The sequence below is a fragment of the Musa acuminata genome, unplaced genomic scaffold (assembly GCF_036884655.1).
Source record: "Musa acuminata AAA Group cultivar baxijiao unplaced genomic scaffold, Cavendish_Baxijiao_AAA HiC_scaffold_1033, whole genome shotgun sequence".
Lineage (NCBI taxonomy): Eukaryota > Viridiplantae > Streptophyta > Magnoliopsida > Zingiberales > Musaceae > Musa > Musa acuminata.
This window is the reverse complement of record NW_027021247.1, coordinates 183417-205894: the sequence shown is the minus strand read 5'-3', so window position 1 is coordinate 205894 and position 22478 is coordinate 183417. Positions and strand designations below refer to the sequence as shown.

The 22478-nt window shown below is 39.5% G+C and overlaps 3 protein-coding genes and 1 long non-coding RNA gene across 12 annotated transcripts; 1 reads left to right on the top strand and 3 right to left on the bottom strand.

The window, feature by feature from the left end:
* The first annotated feature begins 13 nt into the window (after positions 1–13).
* On the top strand, positions 14–1509 carry LOC108953334 (uncharacterized). 2 transcript variants are annotated; one of them, XR_010509381.1, is made up of 2 exons: positions 14–477; positions 548–1509. It is a non-coding gene; the product is annotated as an uncharacterized LOC108953334 (long non-coding RNA). The 2 variants fall into 2 exon arrangements; XR_010509380.1 differs by having other exon boundaries at positions 545–1509.
* An 833-nt stretch (positions 1510–2342) lies between these two features.
* On the bottom strand, positions 2343–4469 carry LOC135665596 (pentatricopeptide repeat-containing protein At3g58590-like). Its single transcript, XM_065177223.1, has one exon. It carries the CDS (start codon positions 4421–4423, stop codon positions 2438–2440), a length of 1986 nt encoding a protein of 661 aa, XP_065033295.1. The 5' UTR covers positions 4424–4469; the 3' UTR covers positions 2343–2437.
* A 1918-nt stretch (positions 4470–6387) lies between these two features.
* Positions 6388–11227, bottom strand: LOC135665608 (interactor of constitutive active ROPs 4-like). Of its 7 annotated transcripts, none has more exons than XM_065177242.1 (6): positions 10970–11227; positions 10796–10888; positions 9380–9472; positions 7992–8065; positions 7758–7905; positions 6388–7678 (listed from the first exon to the last, which is right to left on the bottom strand). In XM_065177242.1, the coding sequence occupies exons 4-6, from the start codon at positions 8003–8005 to the stop codon at positions 6674–6676; spliced, it is 1167 nt and encodes a 388-aa protein (XP_065033314.1). In that variant the 5' UTR covers positions 8006–8065; positions 9380–9472; positions 10796–10888; positions 10970–11227; the 3' UTR covers positions 6388–6673. The 7 variants fall into 7 exon arrangements, with proteins under 7 accessions (XP_065033314.1, XP_065033312.1, XP_065033315.1 ...); XM_065177240.1 differs by having other exon boundaries at positions 7992–8053; XM_065177243.1 differs by lacking the exon at positions 9380–9472.
* Positions 11228–14033: 2806 nt separating this feature from the next.
* Positions 14034–19948, bottom strand: LOC135665595 (ubiquitin-conjugating enzyme E2 36-like). Of its 2 annotated transcripts, XM_065177221.1 has the most exons (8): positions 19713–19942; positions 19501–19528; positions 19315–19401; positions 16510–16568; positions 15555–15596; positions 15413–15486; positions 14384–14481; positions 14034–14234 (listed from the first exon to the last, which is right to left on the bottom strand). In XM_065177221.1, the coding sequence occupies exons 1-8, from the start codon at positions 19926–19928 to the stop codon at positions 14197–14199; spliced, it is 642 nt and encodes a 213-aa protein (XP_065033293.1). In that variant the 5' UTR covers positions 19929–19942; the 3' UTR covers positions 14034–14196. The 2 variants fall into 2 exon arrangements, with proteins under 2 accessions (XP_065033293.1, XP_065033294.1); XM_065177222.1 differs by lacking the exon at positions 19501–19528 and having other exon boundaries at positions 19713–19948.
* Positions 19949–22478: the final 2530 nt, after the last annotated feature.

Below are 22478 nucleotides of genomic sequence, written 5' to 3'. Positions count from 1 at the left end.
ATACGTACAAAAGTGTCAGCTGACATGTAAAATAGAGAGATTTAAGTGAAAAATGCAAGTTTCCTTCTTCTCTCCTCTTCTTTTCTTTTTCTTATTCTCCTTTTTAGCGCTCGTGAGTCGAAAACTCCCAAGCCACATACTTCTGTGGGACCCAGACGCAGGATGAGAAGGAGACAATTTTGGGGAAACAAGTGCGGGACGCGTGTAACGAGGTTCATTTTCTCTTGTGTGTGTCTCACTCGCTCTGCTGCCAATCTCACGCCCCAATTATTTTCACCAAATCACCAACCATGGCGTCGTTCGATGGAGGAGCTTATCGCGTAGAAAATTACTCTGCGGTTACAACGGCTTCTCCCCCTATGGCGGTTTCTGGAACGAGGTAATGACGGGACGACGCGGAACAAACGGCGACTGTTGCTTGGCCGGGAAGCAAGAGGAAAAGAGGCGAAGAAAGGACGATAATAAGAGGAAGAGCAGGCAAGTACCTCTCGACGGTTCTCTTCTCTCTTTCTCTTCTCTACAACTTTGCTAAGAGCACAAACAGTAGAAAGGAAGCGATCATGTACCTGCGAACAGAGCGAGACGAGAGGAAGGAGGCAATCTGCTGCCGATCCAGTGACGGCGATGGGGCAACGGGCGAGTGGAATGTGGTGACGAGAGGAGAGGAAGGGCAGCGGTGGCTTTCGGGTGCAATGAAGCTTGCGTGGACGGCTTCGCTGAGGTTGGAAACCCTCGGCGTGAGATATGGGCGGAGCCCCTCTTTTGTGTATCTTTTCTCCGACGACGCAATGAGAAGAGGTCTCTTCTACCAGATGATTCCGTACCCGCCGACCCCCGTACGTTATCCTGACTCAGCAGGTCATTGGGTCCCGCGGGGGGCGATGCGTGTGATCCTAGCGAACGGTGTGACGCGGTGTGAAAGGTTTTCGCGGTGCTCTCGAGTTTGGCAATTGAGGAGCTTTGTCGTCAGGCGATCGAAGGGTACGTGTCTCGCCTACCCGCGCTACTAGTCGACCTTGGTAAGTGGATTCCACGGCTTCCTCGTGGCTGCCAGGCACGCGAATGGGTAGGAAACGGTGAGTTGTTAATTTGGACTTGGTAATGGCGTCGTTTCAGTATCTTACGGCTGCTTGTGCTTTTCTGAATCCGACCCGCGAGAGGCTACCGTTGATGGACGAGCGGACGAGTCCCACGTGGTGACTGCAGCACTACTCTCGAGGTGGGCCGCGGAAAAATTATCTCACACGTGCCATGCACGTGGCGGGTGGCAATCAGTGAACCCGTATGTGGGGCCGAAGACCGCAGTCTTTCGGGTATCGTCAAATCGCCCCACGTATAAATCTCTTCCCCTATGAGAGACACATGGGCCGAGGGGCCTGATGGAGCCATGTCATGTAAAATATTCTCATGCGTTGGGGAGAATATTATATATGTGGTCCATCATGTTGGATGATTGAGTTACATTTATGGGATAAATTGATGAAATAGTTGGTGTCATCCTTTACCTGACACTCGTGTTGTAGATAATTGTTAGTACTTAGCACATTAATATTCAAAAGGTAAAAAATAATAATAATTTTCAGATTCCAGGTTTAAAAAACTGTTCCACACCAGCACTGCAGGCGTGAGGCATGTGCCGAGATCTGATACGTTGGATTGTAATGCCAAAAGCCTCTTGGCTTGTTCTTATGATTGGAATTGTACTTGTACGTAATAATTTTTATTAAATATAGTCTAATATTCGGATGATTTTTTTTAATTTTTTTTTTCAGTTTTAATTTTTCTATTTGATTTTTTTTTCTTTAATACCCTCTTATCGTTACCATCTCCTTCGGATGGACATTGTCGATCGTCACCTTAATCCTATCTTTCACTATCATCTTATTCTCTGAGTATGAGGCATGTCTTTTATCTTCTTAAATTTTTTATTAAATATAAGTTGAGGAGTTGAGATTAAAGGTGATCATGATTGAGTGAAGACATATATGATAATGTAGAAACAACAGCAATAGGATGAAGACTATCAAGACAATCCATAATATTCATACAAAGAAAAAGGTGAGAGTGATGATGGGCATTTAGGTACCAGAGAAGAAAGGGACACCAAATATGAAAATTGAAAACTAAGATACCTTCCTAGAAAAATCTAAAAAGAAAAGTTTTTTTTAATAAAAATCACCACTACTATTATTATATAAATATGGGGTTTATAGATACATCAACAACGTTGGGTCTGTGGAAGGGCCTATATATATATATATATATATATATATATATATATATTGGTTGAATCGGATGAAAGATCTTGACCCCCATACTGGGCATACTGGTGATACATGGAATGAAATTTGAAACCATGCTTCCAAAAGAATGAATCGTAGTTGTCTATTGTCCTACTTCAGTTGCACTTTAGACATAGTTCCATCCTTAAGTATGATCATGTCAACAGACCACCAAATGTCTTGCATCCTCGAAGGAAGGTGCGCCATAAGACAGCATTTGGCTGAAAGGGCATGCCACTGATCACAAGCTCTGCTTTCTTTAGATGCCCACATTTGCACAGCAAATCAACCACACACACATAGTGATCCATCTCTGGTTCAATGCCATAGTCACTCTTCATGCTTTCCAACATCAGCATCCCCTCTTCCACAAGTCCTCCATGCCTGCATGCTGAAAGCACTGCGAGGAAAGCGACTCGGTCGGGCTCGAACCCTTCGGACTCCATCTGCTTAAACCGCGCAAGCGCTTCATGAGGGCAGCCATGGAGTCCTAATCCTGAGATCAGCGCCGTCCATGAAACGAGGTTCTTCTTATCACCCATTTCATCGAACACCTTCAGACAACCGTCCAGGCTGCCGCATTTTGCGTACATATCCAGCAACACGTTGCAGACGAAGGTGTCCATGCAACCAGAGATGGTCTTGACGATAAGCCCATGGACTGACCTCCCGAGCTCCAGGCTGTTGATCCTTGAACAGATGCTTACCAAGCTCACCGCGGAGTAGTTATCGATCGAATGACCAGAGGATTGCATGCGTTTGAACGACAACAAGGCTTCGGAGTAGCCGCGATTTCGAGCACAGGCATTCAGCAAGATGTTCCATGACATGGTGTCAGGAGTTTGCAGCCGGAGAAGCAGCTCCTGTGCCTCTTGGTATCGACCGGCTCTGTTGTGAACACTAGCTGTAGCATTTGATCGAGCAGTAGAGGTAGCCACTGGATCAGCATCCTTGACAGAGGAGGAGGCATCAGATGAAATGCCAGGAGAATCATATGAGGCAATGAGGGCACTGGAAACATACTCGTTGTTGTCGTATCCCATTCTTATGATCAATGAATGCAGCTGCTGGAGTTGGGCCGGAGACAGTCGCGTGAGCATAGAAGAGAAGGACAGCTCGTTTGGTCTGTTCTCCGATCGCAACATCGACTTGAGAAGAAGTAGGCAGGTAGGTGGATCATCCTTTGAATAGCCTGAGATGAGAGCATTCCAACAAACTACATTCTTCACGGGAAGTTCGTCGAACACTTTGTGCGCATCCTGCAGCCTCTTCCAATTTGCATAGTAGTCGATCAGCGAACTGGCGACGAACATGTCGTTGTCAAGATTGCGCTTGATTGCTTTGGCATGGATGAGCTCGCCGTACTCTGCGGAGTCGAAGCAGGTGCAAGCATTGATCACGGTGGCGATCGTAGCCCCGCTGGGTGATACTTCATCGACATGCATCGCGAAGAAGAGCTCCAAGGCTCTCTCCGGGATACTACTCTTCGCGAACCCTGTCATCATCGTGTTCCAAGAAACCACGTCCCGAGTCTGCAAACTGTTGAAGAACCGCTCAGCTGCGAGCACTCCCGAGCAAGTGGAGAGTGCATTAAGCAAAGCATTTGCGACGACAAGGAAGGAATCCATCGCGGTCTTCACAGCGAGCCCATGAATTTGCTCCACATACCGCAAGCTGTCCGATGAGCGGAGAGAGCACAAGATGCCCAGAAAAGAGCATTCCGTCAGACCCATTCCAGTTCCCAACAGCCGTCGGAACAAGAACATGGACTCCTCGACGAAGCCGCGCCGGGAGAACGCCGCGATGGTGGAGTTCCAAGTGACGACAGTCTTGGTGGGCATTTCCTCGAACAGACCGAACGCATCATCCAGTCTCCAGTTCCTCGCGTACAGACCAAGCAAAGCGGTGCCGGAGAAAGGGTCGGCGTGGAGAAACCCGGACTTGAGTATCAGAGAGTGCAGTTGAATGCCACGGTCGAGATCAAGCGAAGGGAGGGAGAGAAGGGGTGCAAAGGCGAAGCGAGTGGGTCTGAGGCCGGCAGCCAACATCCGGGAGAGCACCGCGAGCGCCTCGCGCGCGTGGTTCCGGTGAGCGTAGACGGCGACGAGGGAATTGTAGGAGGCAGAGATCCGGTCGAACATACGGAGAGCATCAGGGAGGTCATCTCGGTTCAAAATGGTGCGTATACTTTTATTGGGTTTAAGACAACTGTGTGTGTGTATATATATATATATATATATATATATATATATATATATATATATATATATATATATATATATATATATAGTTCATTCATTAAAAGAAAAAAACCCTAATAATTTTCTCAATAGAGAAATGACATGCACTAAACATCAATACATTGTTTAATAATGAAACTTTCTGACACACATTATTGCATTGCAGTCATGAAAGGTGGATTCTGCAATCCGAGAGGAGTGCTTTCTTCTCTTGTTTTGTTTTACCTTGAAGCTGTAGACTTCTTGGCGAACACAAAGATGGAAAGGTTTGTCTTATTGCCTCTTTGCATTCTGCCATTGACGATGACTGAATGCAAACATATGTTTGACACAGAAAGAAGCATCACATCATTTTACAGATTCCTTGGAAAAGGTCAACACCAAAACTTGATTACAAAGTGTGCAAAGGTTGGTGGCATCCTTCTTTCTTCAATAAAATGTCATCTTGTGAGGTTAGTCCACACATTATAAGAGAAAGGTGAAGAGGTTCCATCAGCCAAAAATTTAGCCTCCATGCTATTCCTAGTTAGATGTTGAATGTTTCCAGTGGTTTATTGATTAAAGTCTCAAATGTTATTTGGCCATATGTAATTTATCATGGTGAAGCATTTCTGAGAACAACAGCGAAGTAGCTCCATCCTTTGGTTTTGCTAAGCTTAGTCACTATGATTAGGGTTTTCTTACACTCCAAAGCTTCGAAGCTGTTGAGGACAACAATGTATGGCTGAAAGCACAGCAGACATGGACTGTTGAAGTGCCTGACTGTGTCTCTAAGATTGAGTTCAAGTTCTAGCAGCAATAATTTAAGAAGGTAATCAACAATTCACATTGTGTGATTCCAAGGAATTCGTTGACCTTTTGGTCTCATAATTAAGCAGAAAAAACTGCATTAAATATCTTCACTACTACTTGCAGCTTTAGAGAGGCAAAATCAAATTTTAAGCCATGAATCAGCATATGCTATACTTGGGATTACAGACTAACAATTGTATGTATTCTTCAAATATATATATATATATATATATATATAAAATCCAAGTTCATATATGGTTTCCAGATATTGCAAGCATTCAGATTTTGACCTACCTTGTAACATCCCATTAATCCAACATCGAAAGTGGATAATGTGTATGATTAATTTATAAGGGCCTGATGAGTGGACTACATTAACTCTTGTTTAAGCATTTCGGTCCGTGATTGAAGGATCAAAATGAAGTTATTGGTCAGTTGGCTCATCAGACTCGGTTCAGGTATCAGAGTCAACATCAAAGTCAATTTCATTCATATAATTGTATATGTATTAAAAGAATATATTTGGATGTAGTTGTGTCAGTTCTACACATGCATACAACCAACAAAGGGTTGAAGCCAAAGGGTCCTTTTAGGTCTCAATTTCATATAAATTGCAATTATACATTGACCTTTCATGGATGATAAATTAATACGTTGATCACTATGCAAACACACACAAATGGTTTGAAGGAACTCTAAAGAACAAATTTCCATCCTAATCCCCTTTTTTTCTGGTAACATCAATTCTTATTCTTAAAGATGTTTTAAAAGACCATTTTTGCTCTTTTTCACCTTATATAACATTTTATTACGGTTGACTTCTCTCAAGAAAGATCAAGAATAAACAATCAAATTCAAACGCATAATATGCTCTAATAATTAATCACTTTTCGTAAATTATTAAACAATCAAATTCCATTCAATCAAATTGAACAATCAAATAGCAAGACATAAAAGTAAATTATTAATCACTTTTCGTAATAAAAAAAAACTCCATTCAATTTAAAAGAAAATTCATGACAGATTAGTGTGAGTTTAGCAACGTAATTAAAATGGGGAAGGATAATTACTCGTGCTTAAACCAAGAATGTTGATATTTAAACCTAATCCAACATGATTAAAAGTTACATAGCCAATGATTTGTGTGCTAAAATAGTGTGCCAAAAAAAATCCCATGTCTACCAAGAAGAACTCATACAACTTCCCTCCATTATGATTCAAATCCAAAGCAGAGAGATGCAGACACCAAAAGATTGCCTATTACCGACAACTACAACAGTAGTAATAATCGAACAGAGTAAGCATAACGAGGGACGGATGAGGCTGAGCTACTCACCTCCTTCCTCTGTTTCGATCAGCTCATTTCCGCTGACCCTTCTTCTTCCACAGCTCCCCGAGCACTCGAATCCCGGCGCTCTTTCTCCTCCCGCTGCCGTCTTCATCCATGTCCCCGGCCACCAGCGGCGACCCCCAGCCGAGGTGCTTGTCCATCGACCCACACCGCTCCGCTACCCTTCTCCCCGTCGTGTCCTCGGCCGTTGCGTCCCCCGTTGCCAGTACCGCGGCAGCGGCCTCTGCCGCCTTCCGCCATTGCTCTGTCTGCACCCTCAGCCGCTTCATCTCCGCCTCTAACGCCGCCTTCGCTCCTTCTGCTGCCTCCAGCTGCTCCGCCAGGCGACCCGCTTTAGCTCTGCTTTCTTTGAGCTCTTCCTCCGTGGAGTTCAGCCTCGCCGTCAGCTCTTCTTCCTTGGCCCGAGCAGCGTCTGCGATCTGCCTCGCTTCCTCGTCGGCTCTGGTCTTGAAGATGACGTTCTCCTCGAGGAGTATCTCCACTTCCTTCTCCTTCTCCGAGAGCTTGGCCTTGAGAGCGTCCACCTGTGGGCTATCAGGTATCACCACCGGCTCTCTCTCGTCTTCCTCTTCTTCCTTCTTTTTCTCCTCTGTCTCAGCAACTACTGCATCGCTGATCATTGTCTTTGTCTCCTCCTTTTCCCTCTCCACCGCACTCTCTTCTTTCTTCTGCATGCTGACGTCTTCGTTCTCTCTGTGGATGGGCTCAGTCGGCACTACTACTTCGAAGACATCCATCGTCGCGGGAGAAGTGACGCTCTCCTCCTCGGACTTGTTCTCCTGCGGTGGACCGCCCTCCTTTCGAGACTCCTGAGGAACATGACGCTTGACGTCTTCTCCTTTCGCCGTCGGGGCTGTGGCCGTGATCCGCTTCTTGGCCTTCACGAGAGCTTGCTCCGCCTCGGTCTTCGCGGCTTCCGCCGAGGCCACCTGGTCTCTCAGCCGCTTGAGCTCCTCCTGCGCCTTCTTCAGCTTGGTCTCCAGGTCGGTTACCCTCGTGCCCCGCTTCCTCTGCTGCATCGAAGCCATCAGCCACGGAGTTGAATCAGTGCATGAACTGGTGGCCAACAAGAGCAGGACGCTCCTCGCTTACCTCTTGTAAGACACCACGAGGGGACACCCTGGGGCTGCGGTCGGCGGCCACGGGGCGGTGGTGCACGCTGTTGGCCTCGGAGCAGGCGGTGGCCCTCAGGTGGAGCGGCGCCCGCGGCGACTGCCTCTGCGGCGCATCTGACGACCCTCTGCTCCCCATCAGAACACCTCTCACCAACTTGGTGGCCTCAAAGAGAGAGCTCACGAAACAAAAGTGTTCGACGAAAGTCCTTACCTTGATCTCGGCATTGGATCGAATCTTAAAGCTCAAACCCACACCCCAACACTTGGCTTCACCTGCTCAGATGCCTAAACTATGCTTCAGAACCAAAGAGATGGTGGACAACGGTACAATTAAATAGAAGCAACACCGCACAGATGGAGGCACACATTTCCAAGCCCCACTTCAAATTTCAAACTCTCTCCATGGAGGAAGGAAGGAGAGGTGGTGGTGAGAAGCACAACAGCAGATACTGAATTAGCTAAAGAAGTGAGCAAACCGTGAGTAGAGAGAGAGAGAGAGAGAGAGAGAGAGAGAGAGAGAGAGAGAGAGAGAGGAATAGGAATAGTAGAGCTTGTGCATACAGAACTGTTCTGTACTCCCACATGGCTGCTCTCTCTACAATTTTTTTACCATGGCAATACATGTACATGAGCTGTAGATCCATAGCAATGTGAAAAACATTGCGTGCAAAGGAGAAAGATAGAGAGAGATGGTGGAATGGTTCAGGTCAATAAATGATGTAGAAGCTGGAGGAAGAGACAGCTTTGGGAACAGCAATACTTCCAACTTTATTTCATCTGTGCAATTCTTTTGCCATGGCAATGCATGTACATGAGCTGTAGATCCATAGCAATGTGAAAAATATTGTGTGCACAGGAAAAAGATAGAGAGAGAGAGAGAGAGAGCGAGAGATGGTGGAATGGTTCACGTCGTCAATAAATGATGTAGAAGCTGGAGGAGGAGACAGCTTTGGGAACAGCAGTACTTCCATCTTTATTTCATCTTTGCAGATGAGTGGATGATAAGAAACAAGGACAGAATTAATGGTGCTCAAGTTTCAACTGGCATTCTCAGTGTTTTAGCAACAATCTTTACCAAAGCAGTAAGCAGAACATCCCCTTGTAATTCTCCCAAACGGAAACAAGTGTATGAATCATAGCAACAATCTCTATCCATGCAGAAATAAAGAGTGACCAGCCAAAAAAATTGTGGATTTTGCAAAGGGAACTATAGGATTATACTACTTTTCCAAGCTTTCTAGGCATGAGAAAAAGGAGGAGGACATGCTCTGTAGGAGCATTTAATACTAGAACATGTGGATCTGTAAAATTGACAAACTTTGCATGAAAGATAAACATTTGCAAATATGCATTCATAAAAGTAGAAACGAGACCACCTTTTTGTGAATCAACATAAAAAAGCTACTTTCATATGGCTAGGGATTATTAAATGGGTGAACAACATGAAAAATAATATTAAGTAATAGGTCAGCAGGAGTCTCCCCCTACAGCAATGTGCATTTACTGTTGCCTAACATGCAAAGAAGAAGATAGCAGAGACTGGATTTGTCAAAGAAACACAGAGATCCAACTGAGGAGATAAAAAGAGTGGAATCTCACCTCTGTAACAGTATCTATGCTCATACGCCTCAACTTATTTGTTTATCCGAGAGTTCCTCCACAGCCACCACGCTCTGGGAACTCCTCAGTCCCCTTCGCAGAGGGAGAGAAAGGATAAAATAGAGTAGAAAATTGGGAAAGAAGGGATAGGGAAGGTATGCATATTATTACTCTAGAATGGGGTTGGAAGCTCCAAAAGAAAAGCTAAGGGAAATGTTTCCTTGTTGCCAAGACAAATATATCTCATCATTAGGATAAGGATGGTAGCAGCATTTGAAATACAGTGAGATAAAGTGGTTTAATTTAGTGCTTTGTAAAAAGAAGCTACAGCTTAGGAAGGATTGCAAGAGGACAAAAGGATCCATCTGCAAAGACTGGCACCTTCTCCCATGTTTCTTTTGCCTTTGGGGGGGTGGTGTTATCTTGTTATCATTACCACTGCAGCAGTTGTCCTTTTCATCTTGGGAAGGCTGACTCTCACAGGCCTCCTCATGTGTAAGAAGGTGTGTAATATTAATATTATACATTGTATTACTCCTTACATGCATGTTTTGTGGATGGCTTTATAGATTTTTGTGGTTGCATGAGCTTTGGATGACTGAACCCAATATCCTGTTATGACCTAAGGATGACATATCCTGTTTAATTGAAAAATACTATAACATCTGCAAATCTCCTCTCAAAATCCCTGAAGGTTTAATTCTGTTTTTTCTTTTATTATTTATTGCTGCTGATGCCATTTTCTTTGATTGAAGTTTTACCTTAGTGTGATGGAAGATTAGCCTTGAGATGTCATTGTGTATATGCTTTTTAGAATGTCAACAAATAGATCTTCCCTAAATCATTCATTCATAATTTTTTTGATATGCTAAGCCCTAAGAGCGAATTATTGATACAAAATAATTAAGTCCAAGTCGACGACTATCCTTTACAAACCCTTATAAGCCTGTAACATTATTATAAATACTTTTACCATGATTATGAACAATATGAAACAAAAATAATTGGTTGGTTAAAAGAATTCTAACAATGTTGGAACAAAGCTACATACGTAATAACATCATCAAATAATCTATTACAACCTAATACCGATTAGTTTTGCATGATTAAGAGATTAAATACTATACTTGGAGTCGATAGTATTATTGTGAATCCATATCCTACTAGATATATTAGGTTGTTTGATTTGCTCCCAAAGCATTCCATTGAAATTACCAGCTAAACACAATTAGTTGTATCAACTTTAAATGATCGAATCAAACTATGCGATGCTTAGTTTGTGCATCGGTTATGATTGTCGTCACACACTGTATTATGAACGAACCTCTATAACCAAAAGACTGACGTAGGGAGGTGAAGCGATGGAGGAAAAAAAGCTAAGAAAAGACTAGAGAAGTAATAAATAGCATAGCATACCTTACGCGTTTGCCGGTGTCAGGGATTCTTGAATACGTTGCGGCAGAGCGATTCCATTACTCTGCCCTAAATAGAGGACAACGAATGGCAAACCTAAACCGAAGGGGAAAATGATTGATACGCTATGCTGCCAGCAAAATCCAAGCCGATGGATGGGATTGAAACAAGCATCACCTGTGAGCGCACATGACGAGTCCCCGTGACGCAGTGGTTGCTATCAGAGTGACGACGATGAATGCCGCCATGGGAGAGAAAGAGGGAGGACGGATCCTGGTGGTGTCTGCGCATGAAGTCAAGAGGTGAAAGAGATGGAGAATCCGTGTGACCAATAAATGGAGGCGGCCGGTCTCGTTCACGAGGGAGTCGAAATGGCTCGCCTCAGCCTTTCTTCCTCTCGCGGCTTCGGAAATGGTGGTCCTGAGGAGAACAAACCATGGAACAAGAAGGTTGAGATATGTAGTTAGTACTTGGCACAAGTGAAGTGAGCTGTTTATTCTGAGGTGCATGCACAGGTCCAATACCCATTTACCTTTATTATGAGTTTGTCCTCTGTATAAATAATAATAATAATAATAATAATAATAATAATAATATTATTATTATTATTATTATTATTATTATTATACAGTCTTATTTTATAGACAAAGAAAATATTTTCTAACTTAAATAATATTACTAGGAAGCCAAACTTTTATGTCATTTTGTGCTAATAAAAGATTGGGTGCTAGATAAAGCATAATTCTAAGCTCTATCTTGAGACACAACTACTTGCCACTTACATATTATGTATTTTAATGTTGGAGAGTAAAAAATAAGCCAAGATTTAGTTTTGAATATAGTAAAAATTCTCATTAATCCAAGATTGTTGCAAGAACATTTTAGAAGAAGAAAATTTACTATTAGTCATTCAAGATATAAGAAAAAGATTATATATATATATATATTCTAAAAAAGATTAATTTTAGAAGCAATTTAATCAAACAATCAAATTTAAAGGCTCATGCACATGTATTATTCAAAACAACAACAATTCTGTAACAATTGAAAATATTTTATTTTTTAATAATAGAAAAACACAGAGATTGCAAGTCAAAATTTCTAATAGCAATCTGTGGTTAATTTCTCATCATGACTTTATTCAGGGTGATGTAGCTATAGAGAAAGATGAATTTAAAATATTTGTTAAATCTGTTAGTCTTATTATAAATGTTAATCATTCGAGTGAATTTGATACGAATGTCAGATGGATATGAGAATCATGGTGCTGTTGTTTTTGCAGGTTGTGTGGACAGATCTAGCATTCGTAATGAAGCTATGACTATACGGAATGGCTTATTTGAAGCTTGGAGTATGGACATATAAAATATTCATATCGGAAGTGATGCTGCTGCTTTAATCCATCTATCGAATACTAAAGACTTTGAGCCATTGTTAACATTCTTTTTTTTTCTATGTGTTATAATTTTAGAAACTTTGATCTCTTCTGGTAGAAGAGGAGATGGTAAAATGACGTTTTTTTAGAGGAATACAATTAAGTTTTGCTTTGGAACAAAAAAAAACAACACTATGAAACTTCAGGGTGGCCCCTTGTGCAACACACAGAATTTGCACATGCTGTTGTTCCATAGCAAGACAAGATAACCATCTTTGAAGATGCTGTCCTCGTGCAACAATTTCTGAGCAATTCAAGTCTGCTCAAGTTATGAAATTCTACAGCAACACAAGCCAAGATCAATGCAGATGTACAGGGTTAATTACCTGGAAGCTGAAGGTAATCAATCAAGACCATTCTGCAACAGAAGATTCCTTGCCTCACACAAATGTCCACTGACAAAATCAAATGGTGTTCGAGCAGCCACGCAATGATGCTCTTAATTAAAGGAAAAGGGGATGAGGCGCAGCCATGGGCATGTGAAAGCCGAGAGATCTTTTTGGTTGTGGACAAACATTACATGTGACCTCACTGTCTCTATAATCCCACAAACCTCCCACCCAAACCAATAACGCAGCGACAACTATCACCAACTGGTGGGAGACCACCATCACTGTCATTGCAGAAAGATATCCTCAGCAGGTGGTGTTGGGTGTTGAATCTGCTCAGAATGCAGTGTCTGGTTGTGCATTTTATGAACTACTGTCATTAGATTTCTTCTTCTTCTTCTTAACACTTTCTAATGTGTTCAGAAAAACAAATGGAGGTCCCCATGCATTGTTGTTGTCATATGACTCGCATAAATCCATCCATCCATCCAACACAGGCTTGATCTTTTCTTCTCTCGCCTACATCCAGTTCAGATATGGACAAGAGTTGATGGTCCAGGAGTACATCACCAAGGGACTGCCATGGTTCCATGTTTTGTCCGGGATAACTCAGTGGTCTCAGGTAAAAAGAACAAGTACAATTGCAGCGGCTCGGTTATTGCAGCCGTATTATCCATTGCATTGCCAACACAAATAAGAGATCACCGTGGACGTCCATCTCTGAGCAAATCTAACGACGGTGGGTAGTAACTTAAACTAGCTATCGTACAAGTGATTAACATGAGGATTTTAGATGGTTATATATTAACAAAAAATTGTAAAGGATCTTCATAATACACCCAAGCGCAGATGAAGACCATGCAATAGATGGATGGTACAGAAAACATAAAAGCGAATAAAAAATTACAAGCCTAAGGCCAGTTTAAGATAGAAGAAATTTAACCTTCACCCCTTGAATATGATTGTATAATATGTAAGCAACGCGTGTGTATATTTGTAAACACCCTACCTTATCTCAGGCAGTTGGAAGCTCTCGAGTCACTTAACCAAGGCTTATTTTAATAATGCATCACACACAAATGCACATGCATATAAAGAACAAAATAACATAAAAAGATTATAGCGTGTTTCCGGTAATGCGATAAGATCATGCTCCCTATGGATGAATATATCCAATGTTTGGAGGGACCAGAAATCAAAGTCAATATCGCAAAAGGTGCAAGTCAACCTACGGTTAAACTGATGATTTTTTTATTATTTATGCATCCAAAACCTGTATAATAAATACAAAATTAATGAATTTAAATAACATACAGAACAATTAATCTAAATACCAATAGGCCCTAAAGACTGATAAAAGGATTATTTTGTCCTCCAAAAATGTTCCTAAGCTTTTTCATTGGAGAAGTGTTGTGACATAGAAGAAAATTCACTCCAACCATGTTTGCTACATAATTTTTTTCTTTATTCTCTTGCAGACAATGAAACTTGCTCAGAGGGATGAGATTGTATAAAAAAGAGGGGGTTTCAACCAATGTACACCATATAGTATAACAGCAGGAGCTTGAACTAATTAAAGCTTGGAACAATTGAAGTTCAGTAGTAAAGATGTTATTACATGCAGAATGCCACCTTCGCTTTCATGCCCCAGTAGCATATAGACGGGTCCATTCTTTGGCTGCAGGAAATTGAAATTGAAAGAAATACAATAAGAAATTTCAACAAAACGATCATGAACTCAAGAAAAAATTGGTACCATCTTCAAAAGTTGTTGATTCGTGCAGAAAGCAAAGGCAGAGCTGAAACAAGCATGACTGGGCCTATTACCTGTTTCCACAGCTTCTGCTTCATTTGTCTTCCAGTGCCTTGCAATGTTGTCCGATAGTGGATCGTCTGGGTTTGGGGCACTGAGAAGAGCTTGAATACTATAGAAGAGTATGTGAAGGATCAAAGATCAAATGTCAGGCTCAAGAAATGAAACTCTTACAAACTCAAGAAGCTATTATCCAACAGCTGATTTAGAATGAGCTCATAAAAGTTCAGTCAATGAAAGCATGGTCGTAACATTCATCAAATCTGTTAAAGACTTACATAACCAAACATGCTTTTTTCCCCCAGCTAAATAGATCTGAGATTTACTTGCATGTTCACATAGTATTCATTCTTGAATTAACTAGACTATATTGATATCTGATGTTTGTCATGAGAAAAATTATTATTTCGGTATGTTAATGTACCAAATATCTATTCTTTTTTAGTATTCATTATCCAGTACTCATTTCAAATTTTATTACTACTTCCCAAATTTCAAGTAACTGCATTTGTGACTATGGATGAAGGTAAAAGTAATTATCATAATGATCCTTAGAATGAACATTAAAAAAGAGGCATATTATGTATACATATATATACAAGTAATTATCATGCAACTGTATTGTCATGCTTAAATGAGTGGTACATGTCTAATAAATAGTTTGAACAATAAGGAAAATGACATGCTTTGTTATTTCTTAGGGTCATTAACAGCAAAGGCAATTCTCGCCATTGACAATTTGTGAACCAAAGTTAGTCCTTTAATAAGAAAACAATGGCTAAAGTAACCATTTAAATTATTTGCCTTTAATAAGATATTTTTTATTTAAAATAAATTATCTGAGCAGCAAGAATGCAAAAAGATAAAAAAAAAAAAAAGGAGCACACCATCGGATAGAAAGCAAGTTAGAAGTATCAAAGCAAACACATTATTCACAGGAATGCATATGCAAGAACCTGAACTGAGTAGAACTGAGTAGCACATGCACAGGAGTGCATTGTTCCACAATGCAAACAGAATAGCCAAGAAAATGATCATGTCACCTGAGGAGCACAGTTCTAATTTGGAGAGCTGGACTCCATTTGTCTTTCAGAATGTCTAGGCATATTCTTCCAAGCTGCAAAAATCAAACTATTGATGAAATTACACTGCCTGCATAAAGACAACGAGAGACAATTTGCTTACCTTGTCAATGTTTGGATGATAGATTTTGGTCAGAAAGCGGACCTGTTTCAGGGACAATTAAAACAGAATTGGTAGCTAACTCAAGATGCAGTAAGACTGGGCATGATTCAAAGAAGACAAACTCCAAGGGCAGCAGAAGATTAAAAACAAATACAATCAGTGATATTCCTGTTCTAACTTGCAGTGGGAGGGAGAAACTGAAGGCTCAGATATCAAAAGGTAACATATGCTTGCAGTTTAAGATGAAGAGCCACAAAGAAATTAAAAAAAGAAAAAGAAAAAGAAGTGCAAGCTCCAAAAAAGAAATACTATACATCAGTGCCCTATATCTCCACAGTACAAGCAAGAGTAAACAAAAAATCGAACATCTTGTGAGAATGATGTGTAGGCTTTGATTTAAAATATCACAACTAAAACAGTACAGAGACATCAAGTATAAATTATGGCCCAGATGATATAATAAATTGAATATCATTAGGTTATAAAAGCTCAATGAATAAGAAGAAGCATGACAAGCATGCTGAGGTTACCAAAAGCTATGTATGTCAAAATAGAAAAAGCATGACTGGTGAATTACATATAGTGAAGTTAAGATCAGTACATCAAAATACAGAGTTGAGACTCGGAACCTAAGCCTTCTCCTGCAAGGTGTTATGACAACAAGATATCACAGACATGACATGTGCAGAACTTGGAAGATCCCTAGTAATGTTTTCAATTTTTGAGGATTAACCTAAGGAGAAGACAATTGACCTGCATTTCATCTTAAAGATGATTATTAATTCCCAACTGATCAGATATGATGCGAGAAGATAACTATCAATGTATAAAAAGTTTAAAGGAAAAAAGGAAATCTTGTTATTGCACTGTGATGACCTAATGCCAGCTGTTTCAGTCTGCTTAAAAACATCTTACTGTAGATGCAAACAAAACATATGACTAGGAGTCATCATACCTTTGGAGCAGCCATTGGATATTCTTCAGGTAGAAACAGCTCAAGCTTGAATACTCCTCCTAATATAAGAGGTCCAACAAGAGGGAAACAGATAAGGATACTTCAAGTATATTTTGAAAGACCACAACATTCCAGAAGCTTTTGACTGTTTACACTGTTTCGACAAATATCTTTCTAAAACATAGACCATCCTTAAAATAAAATGAATTATCATACATACAATAATCTCCTGCAACAGATCTTGAGACATAACTAATATTCTATTATACTTCAGAGACCAACCTTTTGTTATAATTCAATCCAAGTTTCAAATAAAGACACACTATAAAGATTACTTTAAAGGTGCTACTAAAGACAATAAATAAAACATATGATAAAAATCATTTATAGAACCTGAAACTAAAATCCAAGAGATACAGAACTTAGAGAAGACGCTGAATTATATGCATCAAATACTTCGATATACCAACAAACAGATACAGCTTACCAAATGCAGGAACATTCTAGATAAGGCTCAGTAAAATTAAGATGATCATGATTCTTCTGTTTGGGCTTCATCTCTTGCAGGTAAAAGCAGGAATAAAAAATTTGCATTTAGTTCTTATTGGATGGTCAAACGATCATGAACTTCAATGGATTCCTCTTCTGTGTTTAGCTAGTTCTGCAAGATTCCTTGTCAGAAATATTGTTTAAGTGACAATAATTTTTCTAGTGAATTCTATCGTCCGCTCAAGAACTACATAACCAGATACAAATTTGGACTGGAAACATGCAAGATATGAACTGCAATTAGATAATTTGATCATGCCTGAAGGTAAATTTAGAGCTACATGTTTTATCACAACACATTTCTTACATTGATTTTAGTTACCTATGGCTCAAATTGACTTCAGATTTTCATGAAACTTTAAAGATTGACATCTCCATCATAAGTAGTGCTTGAGATCTTCTTTCAAAAATCAAGATAACAACTAGATAATTCTAATCCTTATATGATTGTGTTTTTCGGATACTGGCATTGCTTCAACACAAGGGAACAGGGTTTCCATAAGATTTGGGGAACCCACATAGGTCAAGAATATGCATGTTTTTTGCTCAATTAGTCAAGCAGTTTTGGTTCTAACTATGATTTCTATTTCATTCTAGTATATTTAGATTCAGCAGGAATGGTAAATCATAATTTATTGGCATTTTGATGTGCTAAAACTGGTTAACTATATTAGTCCACTCATTAAAATCACAATTAGATGACCAGTATGAACCTATCCAGCTAAATTACTATGTAAATGAAAAAGATTCAGTATGCTTTGCCTCAAAACACAAATGGAACATAATAGAGGTAATCCATATCTTTATAATCACCAATGTTTCAACAAAGCCAGACATTAATTTTTAGGTTTTATGTCATCCTATTAAAAGATATCTATGGCGGAGTGCTCACTAGCATCAAGACCATCAGGAGCCTCTTGCTAGTTCCCCATGAACCCATTAAGGAGTTTCTTACTAGTGTACATAAAGGATCAGATTCAAGTTCTTGCCCTTTCACATTAATAATAAACAAGCTCACCAGACAGTTATATAATAAACTTTCATGGTGCATATTGTTTGTTAATGATATTGTGATATTAGTTTGAATGATGGGATCCCGAGAGACTAATTGTAAAATTTATCTATGGAGATGACATTTCTTAACTAAGTGGGATAAGACTGAATAGACGAAGTGCAACTTTAATCATACAATGGACAAGAAAATTCCAAAACTAAAAAACTCAAATAAATTCAATCTAGTCTTCAGCAATAAGTGAGATTGATGAAGACGAATTTATAAGATTGAAATTAGACAGCACTAGAGAAGGGGCTCAATAATGTACGTCATCAATATGTACCCCTTGGTCCAAAATTTTATTGAACAATTGCATTTTCAATTATGATTTATAGATCAAAATGTAGGAAATTATGAAACATATACAATAGTTAATTTTATTAAAATGATAATGTTGATATGAATATGTAAAATCATTAGGGAAGAAAAAGAAAGTCACATTTGTACAGTTAGGGTAGTTAAATGAGAAAAAAAAACTTAAAGTGGTATGGACATAATGAAGAGAGATCTATAAATGCACCGATTTGACTTGTAATACAAGGTGAGTCGATGATGACCGCCACTGCTAAAAAATGTACAGGAACACGTAGAAGAACTTCATTAGAAACAATAATATTTAACCATTCTTTCTTTGAGTTGTATAATTGCACTCCACAATGCTCGTTGGCCAGAAGATATTTATGTGGTTGATCCCAATAATTCAGATCTTACGGTTTGTTGTTGTTGTGGCTAGTCACTCAGCAAGTTCAAATGGCAAAAATAAGAAAGTCAACTGAAAAGTAGAAATATGGATACACAATCAGTCAAAAACTAAGCCTCCATATGTTGGCCCTCCCCGAACCCCACACTGGAAGAAACCTTATGCACAGGTCATGGCTTCCATGCAACTAAGGGAAGGAGACTACAGAAAAAACTAGCCTCAGAGGTGATGATTCTTGTATCCAGGGAACAATACCTGAACTAGGCTGATAAAAGCAATTACAAATCAAACCACAAAGAGCTAAGACAAATGTAAATCTTAATCGTCTTGAAAAATGTTTGTGAAATCCATAGCACCAAATGATGCATAAATGGTCGGTCATACTGTTACGAACCAAGTTCCAACTATTCATAATAGAAGAAGCCTATTTGCAGCTCCAAGCATATGCTATAGACGAGTTTGGTAGCAAGAACTATTAACATCACAGAGTCACAAGCCTCACCTTCATATGGAGATTGCGACGGCCCAAGAATCATTACGTTGAAGTAGCGCATGTTGTCTTCGGAGGGAGACGCGCTTATCCCCGGAGCTGCAACACACGATGACATACGTAAACCAAAACCCTACACGCTAGAAGGCATCACCCTAATCTATCATCAGCAGAGACCAGCATAAGGTCAGATCGGACCTGGTTCGCTAAGAAGCCGCTGCGTCTCCTGTTGGAACGACGGAATCAGCAAGCCAGGATCAGCAAAAGAACATTTCGAGGGATCATAAGCATCGAAACCCTAAAGATCTGGTAATAGATCCACCAAAAGAGTCCCGCTCTCCTCGAGATCTAAATAAGGGATGGGAGAGCAGGTAGAGATCAGAGAAGATTGAGAGGGAAGAATTGGTTACCTTGATGATCCTACGAGGGAGATTGCTGTTGGCCATCCCAGCCGATTCTCGATCGAACGAAGGCGGAGAGGGAAGAGGAGACGAAGAACCACCGGGGGCGACGAACGGAGGAGGAGATGGAGTCGAGAGGAAGGCACCTAAAACTGTCAGGAGAGGGCTTTTTGTTCTTCCAAAAGAGCGACCGCTTTCGGAGGACGCAACCCGTACGAGTGGCATATTGGTTCCTTGGCTTTTTATTTTCCTCGTGTACCCGCATTTGCATACCCACACGAAGAGAAAGCCCCTAATCTCGCGTACATATATTATTTGTATACACGTGCTTATAATTAAAATTTATCAGATTATTATTTGATTATTTGCGACGTAAAACATTTTTATGATAATAAAAATATTAAAAATATAAAGTTAATCTTCATTAATAGTGATTGTTGGCTCAAACTTATTTGGAAGAATATTTTGTTTGGACCAAAATGGATAGTAAGAAAGGGGTGAATTGGTATTTTCGATAAAAACATTAATTTTAGAAAATTTTCGTTTGATGAAAATGATAGTGAAAGAATGTTTGACTTAGAGTAAGTAAACTAAGCAATTAACTCAGAATATAATAGCAATGAAACATAGAAAGAAAGTGCAAATCAGATTTATAGGGATTCGATCGTCGTAACCTACATCTACTCTTGATTCCTTCTCCGTTGAGATCACCAATATCCACTAATGATCTTCCTTCAACGAGCAAAGACCAACTATCCTCTTACAACTCTTTTTCCTTTTCATAGGTTTAGAAGATAACTTTTACAAACCTAATACCTTTCTTAAAATGATCACAAAGCTAAAGAAAGAGGAGGACACTTAGCACTTTTTTAATACTATTACAATCCAAAATCTTAAGACTTTTGTTCATACTTTTGTGCTCTTTCATATAGAAAAAAGTGAGATACTTATAGGTCCCAATGTTTTAAAAAATAGAGTCAAAAAGTGTTTCATCATCGATTTTTTGGATACTAACGGTACCATCGCCTGCAGACTAACACTAGCGGTACCATCGCCCAATCTGGGTGGTAGGATTGCTTAACAGAGCATCGGAGATTGGGCTCTAGCAGTACCACCACCCAAACCACTTAGGAGGCCGAGCCTCAAGCGTTTCCACCGCCCAGTCTAAGTAGTGCCACCGCTTGACGTGGCTCTAAGTGGTTGAATAGGCCATCTAACCAGCCCAATTTAGTCTCGTTTTGGGCTCAATTGGTCCCTAATCGAGTAAGTAGGATTTCTCCCAAAACTAACTCAAACTAAAGTTCTAACTATGATAGTTAAGGTTAAACAATTACAATATAAGTAATCCTAGTTGTCTGGTACGTTAATTATTCATCTGAACTCCTAACGAAACTTCCGGCATACTCTCGGTAATCTTCCGACGAACTCTTGGTGAGTTTCTGATGCATCGTCCGAACCTTCATCGTATTTCCTGATTCATCCGGCCCGATACTCGATCATTGACTCTGGCCTAACATTTGATTCTTCTTTAATTGTTTTACCTTTTTAACGATGGTAATTAGTCCTGTATCACTTATCTCAACACATGTATTAGATCATCAATTTATCAATTGATTTCATCATCAAAATTCGAGATTCAACAATCTCCCTCTTTTGATGATGATAACCAATTAATGAAGGAGTTAACCTTAACTCTCTCTATCTATATGTCATATTGAGATAAGGCAAACTTGAATTCAAAAGGAATCATAACCTTTGAATTCAAGTGAAATAATTTCGATCATAGTGATCAAATGCAATATATCATATCAAAATTTCATACGCATTATTATTGTTTCAAATTATTAAAATATAACATGCACAATTTTAAAACATTACAATTCATCGTACCAAAAATAAATCAACATCACTTTGGGCATAACATACATAATATTAACGTATTCATCATTTCATACTTCATTTGCATTAACATAATATCATCATAAAGTGCCTCATATTATGCAAAAAAAAAAAAAAGAGTGCCAAAACATTACAAAGTATATTATAATACCAAAGTGTGTAAGGAACACATCAAGAAAGCTATTGACTTCTCCCCCTTTGTCATCAGTAAAAAAAGAGAAATATACAAGCTACTCAAGTGGTGGTAATCCAAAATGCCTAAATAGAGTATGAAATTGAGCATTAATGTACTGTATCTCAGTTAAAATTTGATCCTGACAAAGTTTAATTCGATCCAGTTGAGTTTCTATGAAATCAACAGATGAGGAGGGTGTTGGAGCTGTTGCTTCAAAGGACTAGTAGGAGGAGATTGACTTCTCCTATATATAAGTATTTCTGGTTTTGGCTCAGGTGGGCGAGGATCAGTTCTCCTAAGTAATCTGGGCCAAACATGGTTCATTACTATACATCTTAATCTTCTTAATATGTTTCTATTAATAATGTTGAATCTGTCTAGTTCTATAGTTTCTTCATCTTGTGAAATGACTATATCATATGCATATATTAGTTGAGTAATTAACCTACCATATGGAAGCATCATGTCTTTCATTAACAACTCAATCATGTTTTGATATATCAAATATCCAAAGCAGTTGTCATGACCTTTCATAATCCAATACATTGTAAATAATTTTATTTGATTAACTTCGTCATGATGGTATTGTTTGGTAAATAGAATAATAATCATGATATAATAAAGTAGTTTTGTGTTGAATGGTAGCGTATGCTTACAACTTTTCAAAACAATAGACATATTAGGATTTTCAAAGATAGTGG

Bases quoted from the DNA above. Each gene is read 5' to 3' on its own strand.
- LOC135665596 (XM_065177223.1), bottom strand. From the start codon at position 4,423: ATGTTCGACCGGATCTCTGCCTCCTACAATTCCCTCGTCGCCGTCTAC.
- LOC135665608 (XM_065177242.1), bottom strand. The intron at 7,679-7,757 runs GTAAGCGAGGAG...GCTTCGATGCAG, and splicing joins CTCGTGGTGTCTTACAAGAG to CAGAGGAAGCGGGGCACGAG.
- LOC135665595 (XM_065177221.1), bottom strand. From the start codon at position 19,928: ATGCCACTCGTACGGGTTGCGTCCTCCGAAAGCGGTCGCTCTTTTGGA. The intron at 16,569-19,314 runs GTGAGGCTTGTG...CTCTTATATTAG, and splicing joins GTCGCAATCTCCATATGAAG to GAGGAGTATTCAAGCTTGAG. The intron at 15,487-15,554 runs GTAAGCAAATTG...TGATTTTTGCAG, and splicing joins ATCATCCAAACATTGACAAG to CTTGGAAGAATATGCCTAGA.